Source organism: Fragaria vesca, linkage group LG4 (assembly GCF_000184155.1).
Source record: "Fragaria vesca subsp. vesca linkage group LG4, FraVesHawaii_1.0, whole genome shotgun sequence".
NCBI classification, from domain to species: Eukaryota; Viridiplantae; Streptophyta; class Magnoliopsida; order Rosales; family Rosaceae; genus Fragaria; species Fragaria vesca.
This window is the reverse complement of record NC_020494.1, coordinates 10,232,450-10,240,772: the sequence shown is the minus strand read 5'-3', so window position 1 is coordinate 10,240,772 and position 8,323 is coordinate 10,232,450. Positions and strand designations below refer to the sequence as shown.

General features: G+C 36.3%; 1 protein-coding gene across 1 annotated transcript; it reads right to left on the bottom strand.

Annotated features, from left to right (window-relative positions):
- Window positions 1–6,227: 6,227 nt before the first annotated feature.
- LOC101305553 (vinorine synthase-like) lies at window positions 6,228–7,547 on the bottom strand. Its single transcript, XM_004298048.1, has one exon. It carries the CDS (start codon window positions 7,545–7,547, stop codon window positions 6,228–6,230), a length of 1,320 nt encoding a protein of 439 aa, XP_004298096.1.
- Between the last annotated feature and the right edge of the window lie 776 nt (window positions 7,548–8,323).

Here is an 8,323-nt window from a genome sequence, read left to right as displayed (position 1 = left end):
GGTTGCCCCCAAGAAAGGCAATCCTTCCTCCAAGACCTCCTAAGGTCATTGAACACTCAACAACAACCAAACTACCTTCAAGATCAAACTTTCTAAGTTTCCGATCTAATGAACACCAATAAACTTATGTCCTAGCATGCCAACCTTGCTTAAAATCTAGCCATACTACCACTCAACAAGCTCACAGCAGCAAGGACTAGCTAACCACAGGAAACTAAGGCCGCCACTCAGCCTGACGCGCCGCCACAGGAGGCGGCGAGTGGGCCCCACGCGCCACCCCAAACTTCCGAATTAGGAGAAACTCACAACAGCAAAGTTGAAGCTTGAAGCAAAGGGAACAACTTTCATACCTAAGACTTCGGCCAAAAATGGCCGGAACCGGCCGGAAACTGCCCCGAAAACAGCAGCCACAATCAAACCCCAAAACCTGCAAATCCGGCACCCAAACTTGATTTCTAGGTCACTAAAGAGGCATGAACATCCCTAGAAGAGAGAGGCAAGCAAGACTCACCTATACTTGGCCGGAAACGGCGTCGAAATTGTCGGTTTTCCGGCAGGACAGCAGCAGCTCCGCCACTTTGTGGCGGCTTCCAGGCGGCGGGACAGCGGCCGAAACTGCTCCAGAAATGGAGAGGGCAGCTGTGGGGTTCGAACAGAACCGGCGGCGTCCGGTTTGGTGGCCGGAGGAGGGAGAACTCAGTTGAAGAAGGTGAAGGCTCGGGGAGCTCGGGGAAGGGTAGAGAGGGAAGAGAGAAAACTAAAATTAGGGCTTCTAATAAGCACTCCCACACAATTTTCTACTTATACTCTTTCTAAACCCGGAAACAAACTTCCTCTGACCATAACTTTCTCATACGACCTCTGTTTCAAGCGTGCCGCATGTCTATGAACTCGTATCGATAAACTCTACAACTTTCATGAAGGAAGTTTTCGAAGATAACTTACGAAAAATAAAGTCAACTTTTGGCCTCTTAAAAGTCAGCCAAAAAGTCAACCGAATAAAAATAAAAGAAACTAGCATCTAAAAATTCCGGGGTATTACAATAGCTGTCCAATATGCGCATCGCAATAAACAGAGAGTGTCCCTTTCAACCTTTTCCGTTATCTCACTCCATCTCAGAATCTCACTCCCCTTTTACTTTCCTCACTCCTTTTCTTCATCAAAACCCTAACTCCTCTCCATAACTTCACAGCCAAATTAGCGCTCCACATTCACAATTATATTCCAAGTACAGTAAACTTACATACCCATTTGGCCGAATTGAAGTAAAGCAGGTATCTTTTTGGTTCTGTTGAGGTGTTTCTTGATCAAGAAGTATGAATTTGGAGCTGTTTAGAGGTTGGAATTAAGAAGCAGAGGAGATGATTGCAGAGAAGCCCAGTTGGATTAGGCATGAGGGTTTGCAGATTTTCTCCATTGATGTTTAGCCTGATGCCCTTAGGGTTGCCACTGGTGGGGGTGACCACAAGGTCTGTCACCTCTTTCTGTTTTCTTTGCTGCCTTTAGGACTTGGAATGTTAAAGAAAATAGAATCTTTGTTTTTCGACATTTGGTGTTTCAGAGGAATTTGGATCAGTTGGAAACGTTATCAAAGAAGCTCAAGGCCAAAACTCTGTGAAATGAGGCTCCTCAACAGTCCATTACTGCCACCAGATACCAAAATGATTTCTGTCACAATTCATAATATACTTCTCGAGTTTACTTTACTTCACATTGATAGAGCATCTTATGTTGTTGATAATTTTACTTTACTTCATCACGTTGCTTACATAGCATAAGGAACTACTAAATTGGTATTGCAAATTGCTTTGGGGTTTGGAGCTGTCTTAAATATGGGAAGTTCTGTTTCTGCGATTGACTTTAAGCAAGTTTATGTGTTCACATTTCCATATCAATACATTTCAGGGTTCTTGCTCGTGAGGGTCTGAACGCAGAGCAGCTTACACGGGACCTCAAGTCTTTTGAATTGAAGGTAATGATACTTTTATGTTCCATTCTTTGTATCAAAGTCCAGCCTCATATCAGTTGATTACTTTTTATCTTCATTCTAAAAGCTTGCTCGTTCTTAACTCTCAAGGCATTATGTCAAACAAATACGTAATGAGAGAAGAAAACTAATTAATCGAGCCATGTTCTTCTTAAAAAATTCATAACACAATTATGTAAAGTTGTATGTGTGTGTGTGTCCATATAGATGATAACAAAAAAAAGGCAGTTATACCTTGTTTTTATTGATATCATCTCAGCTACTTGTAAATCATGCTTCTCTTGATTTGTGTGAAAAAAAGAAAGTTACACCTTGTTTTTATTGATATCATCTCAGCTACTTGTAAATCATGCTTCTCTTGATTTCAGACTCAATCTAGTTCAAAGTTGTAATTTCTATACTTTTACATCTCCTCTTGCATATCTTATTTTCTGGGTTATAACTTGAGGAAACAATTGTTTATTACACTCTGAAATGCATTACAATTTCTTCACCTCTGTCACTTAATTTTTTTTTTTTTTTTTTTTGCGATCTATTCCTTTCTTTCTATTCTGAAAGACAACATTTGAAGATGTTTTTCCTGCTGAAGCAACGAGCATTGAAGACTATCTGCAGCAGGTAACTTATTTTAGACTATCTTTTGCAGTTGCATATGCTACCTATTGCTATAGCTTGATAAATTTGCAATACTGAGTGAATAGTTTCATATGATTCATGACTTACCTATGCTAACGTGAACTATGTTGGATTGTTTGTAAGGTTGAACTTAATCTGGCTTGTTTTACTTTGCAAAAAACTTTATGTTTCTACATTTAGCTAATTAATGCATAGATGATTGTTAGAATCAGTAGTATACTTGTTTTGTATAAGTATGAGACCAAGGGAAGGAAGTAAACATAATTTACATTCTTCGGCATTTTAGGTTGAGTGTAACCATTATACTGTCTTAACTGCCACATTACCATCAGTATGTATTTCTATTACAGTTTTCAATTCCTTCCTAACCTTGGATAGATGCCATTCTCCTTTGATGGCAATCTATTATGCGCATAGAAATTTGGTCAAATAATGCATCATTTTGGTAGCATCCATCGACTTGTTGAGGGTTTAATTTGCTGATTATATGGTTCAAAATAACAGAGTCAACTAAAGTTATGTCTCCATTGAATTGGTGACTGATGATATGAATTTGGGAGGCAGCATTGGCACGACAAGAAGATGGGCTTGAGGACTAGATTGTGGACGTAATGCTCGATCAAATAGAGAAGTGCCTGAACTGATGCTCAATATTTAGTTTATGTTAGTATTGTTTTTTTGTACATTGGCAAAGTGGCTGCAATTAGAGATACAACTGTAGTTTTCAACTGATGCTCTAGGTTTGTGTAGATGAGACTGAATAATTTTAGATGTGGATCATTTGTAGTGAATATTGTAGTACATTTTGAATTGGTACTATGTACATTTGATATGAAGGATCTTGTGGTATAGTGTCGCATGATATACCAGAAATGTGTGGCCATAAAGTAACAACCGGCAACACAAACATAACAATATCTATGGTCTTTACTAAGTTAAGAAAATGATTATATGTGGCCATAAAACATAAACCAGCAACACAAACATAACAATATCTATTGTCTTTACTAAGTTAAGAAAATGGTTATGTGTGGCCATAAAGCAACAATCGGCAACACATTACAAAGTTAAGATACCAGAAATGTAAGGCCATAAAGAACATCCGGCAACGTAAGTGAAGAGTTTAAATCAAAATAAGGCATCACTTATATGTCGCCTGAAAATGTCAAAAGCCAAAAAAATATCACGTAGTGAAAGCTTAAAGCATATTAGACGACACATATCTATTGTCTCAAAGAGATCAAATGAAAAAATGAAAAATTATACGTTGCCTGAAGATCATTGACCCGATGCATATGTGTCGTCGTACTACGTCTAGACCAGAAACAATATCAAAAGTATGTCATGTGGGTTCATCCAGCGACACATAAATGTAGAGTGTAAAAATTTAAATTCTAATTAACCAAATATATATATGTCGCCTCTAACATTCTCACATGATGTTTATATGTGGTCTTTATTTCCATTACCCTACGCATATATGTCGCTGTAAGGCATTTTTCTCTCCCACTCGCAGTTATAAGGCGACACAAAGAGATGTGTCGCCTCACGGCAAAAAAAGATGTGTCGCCTTCTAGCATGTCGACGTTTATACTATCAAGCGACGCATATAGCCTGTCGCCTTACATTTTATCAGGCGACACATAATGAAAAAAGTCTTATGTCGCCTGATGTTTTTATAGGCGACACAAATGTTGTGTCGCCTGATAGTTTAAACGTCGACATGCTAGAAGGCGACACATCTTTTTGCATCAGGCGACACAACTGTTGTGTCGCCTGATGCAAGAATTGACATAGTGCAAATGATGTCATGTCATTGATCGTCCTACTAAATATGTGATGATATGAAAATAATACAATTTTTATACCTTAAAAAGGAAAAAAACTAGAAGAATATATAAACCTAAATTTTTCCTTCAATCGAAAAAAAAACATAAATATCTTCCTCGAGCAGTTAATTAAATAAAAAATATATAATAATAATAATAATAATAATAATAAAACCTATATCTCAACCATTTTCATGGTGTTTCTGATCGGAGTATGGCATAGATCTTAAACTTTAGTTCTCAACTCAATGGATGATGAGTTGATTAAAAGCCACCCAAATTACCAAAAGTTATTTTTTTTCTCCCATACTCGCTTCTCTTTACACAATTTATTCTTTTAACTTTTGAACTATAGGATTGAATCAAATGATCAATATGTAGGATTTTGATTACTTGATCGATCAGTAGCTATTCTTTGGTTTTGCAAACAAATTAATGAAGATAAATAATGATATCACAATACAAAGAACAAAATTCACCAAATCATATCTATAATGTTGATGAGGACGACAACCCCGCAAAATGTTTAGATTTTCTTAAATTGTGTTTTTTTTGTTGTTGTATAAATTGGATTTTCGTGATTTTAAATCTCTTAACAAAAACATTAGTCAATAAATTCTTGGTTTAACTCTTTTAATAAAAAAAAATCCATGTTAGCAATTCCTTACAAATAGAGTTGATGAGCTGGCACCTGCCACATCATTTAGTACAAATATTTTGATGTCTCTAACATTACTCCAATTTATATGTGAGTAATGGATAAAGATCCTCTCCTACGCTAGTATTGATTCTTATTGTCCTTAGCTTTCAATTACAACCATTGACACGAAATCCAAAAGTCAATATTACGACACCGATCAACAAAAGTCATTAAAATTCCAATAATATCCAATTTCAAGGCAAATGTCGTTAAATATCGTAGAATACTAACCAAAACATAACAAACGGCAGCAGGCAAACCTCATTCTTCCAGTAATCGGAAAAAAAAAAAAAAAACCCTACCTTACTTCCAACTTCACATGTCCACGATCTCCTATCTCTTCCTCATATTCTTTCAACATCCTCTCTTTACCTCTCTCAACTTTGAAGTATATGAATTTTTGATAGCCCCTTTTTGAGTTTTACAGAACATGAGTATCCTTGTTTCCATATCCTATCAGCCATCCTTCTTTAAAATAGACTCAGTAAATCAAAATGTTATGGGTATTTGTTTATGTTTGGGTATTTCTGAAGTTTGAAGGAGTTCGATTACAATGTTTTTCTTTCTTTTCTTTAGGTTAGATATTTAGCTACTGATGGATCTAGCAGAGGTTTAATGATACTGATCGCAAACATAAACAAATACGCAGAACATTTTAATTTACTAAGTCTATTTCTTTTCACGATGAATGTACATTTATTCTCAATGCATACACTCGAATTTTGGACTACATTGATGTAATTTCAAAAGTATAGGGACCGACGCGATTAAAAAAAAATCATAAATCAAACTGATTTTCGACCTAAAGTTTGAGAGGGTAAACTGAATTTAATCATATATATAATTATTAATATTATTACGTAAGGCTTACGCCTAACGCGCCTCAAGTCTTAAGGCTCTCACGAAAACGCATCGGCTTGCGCGCGTCTCAGCGTTTTAAAACATTGCATATTATCATCTGAATGGAATGGACATTTTGCTATACTTTTTTAAGACACTTTATTTCACAAGTTTATAGCATATATGTTCTACACACTTTATTTCATCAAATATAAAATCAACTACATAAATTGATCATAAGCAGCAGCGTCCCATAATTATTGCACTAGGGTTCAAGGATGAAAATGAAAGAAGCAACTCACTACGCTCAAATATAGCCATCTCTTGTTGTTCCAGATTCACCCATGCTTCAATATCTTCACCCCCTTTGGTATCAATCAAAGTAAATAAGTTGTTGAGTGATCCAGGCCGATTAGTGGCCCAAATGGGTTTCCCCCAACCAAAATCCATATCATAAAGCGGAAATCCGCATATACTTGCAAACCTAAAGATGGTCACTCCCATTTTAGTAATTAGTTCATCCTCCTCTTCAAGAGAATCAAAAAGAACTGATACAGCGTCTTCACCTATGAATCTGTTTGCCTTGTGACTGCAGAAGTCTTTGAACCCTTTTCTCATATTGGCAACCATCTCAGGTAATTCCTTGTTACTTTCCTCAATCAACACATGGAAATCAAAAATGAGATTCCCCATCGTATTCTCGGGCAGCCGAGGGACCATTCTATTGCGTAGATTCACCACTTGGGACATCAACGAAGGCCTTGGTCGTCCTAATATAGATTGAGAAGAAGCAATAGCACATTTCCACAGAATTGCTGTTACTAGCTCAACATCTGTAGAGGGAGCATTATGGCCAAGCTTTTGAAGTAGTGTACTAGATTCTGCCTTGAGACTTGCCATCTTTGAGTGGCTGAAAACAAACCTCCTCGTTACGAAATTCTGAACTCCACGAAAGCCAGGAGTTGGTCTGATTGGTGTACTCGAAGGTGGCATCAGAGATGGTTCGATGAACACGGGAAGAACTCCAATTTCACCACGAGCATCTGCTGTCCAACTCCCAAGAAAAGTGAACATAGATGATGCATCTGTAATCTTATGCGATATACAGGTTCCAACCGCAATCCCACCACATTTAAAGACAGTGAGTTGGATAAGTGTAATCATGACATTCAAGGCTTCAGCATCATTAGTGCAGGGGACAAACTGTTCAAGTAAGTTGGGATCAGGTTGGGAGAGAACATCAGAGATGCTGCAATTGATTTTCGCTTCTATAAAATAAGCACCTTCATCATTGCAATCAATGGAGACATCGTCTTTGAGCTGCCCAGCTAGAGGATAGAAACTAACCAAGGTTTTGGATAGTGACTTCTGTAGGTTGTTTGATCTTTCAGAGACAAGGGTAGCGCTATTATTGTTGTTGTTGCCGGGATAGAATAGAAGTATCTTTCCGTACAAATTGGAAGGCATTCTTTGGTCTAACAGAGTGAGCTTGAAGGTTTTGAGGTGAGGAGTAGGAGCGGATGGCTTAACAAGTTTTCTTGAGACGATCTCCATTTTCGTGAAATGCATGTTGAATTTTATTCTTCAATGAAATTGGATTCTATTTATACAAAATCAAATCCAAGATATATATTCATAAAATTCATAATAGTTAAGGACTTGGGATTATATTCTAAATCTGATTGTTGCAATTGTAGACATCCATTTATGTTATTAAATGCATGTTGATTTTCTGTTATACAAAAGCTATATATATTAAATGATGTGACATAAACCACATCATCATCTTAAACCTAATACTTCCAACATGTATTCTTATTAACATTTTTAAAAATTTTTGATTTGAATAGAAATCAAAAATAAAAATCACAAAATCGACCTCTCCGCATATTTGCATTTAGAACCATTTTACATTCTCCAACATTGTTACTCAACGTCCTCATCACTTGTTCTAAGTTCCAACCTTATGATCTTTTTACAAAATGAAATGCAAGATTTATATTCAAAAAAATTATAATAGTTTCCAATCGAAAATAAATAAATTATACTAGTTAAGAACTTGGGATTTTATTCTAAATTTGACTGCTATAATTGTGGACATCCATTTTCGTCAAATGCAGCTTAATTTTATTCTAAATGATGAAACTGGATTTTATTGAACAGAATGAATTCGACGAACCATATTTATCTATTAAATACAATGTCACTAGTTAAAGACGTGGGATCATATTCTAAATTTGATTGATGTAATTATGGACATCCATTTCTGTTTTTTTTTTTTTTGAAGGTCAAGACATCCATTTCTGTTAAATGCATGTTGGATTTGGTTG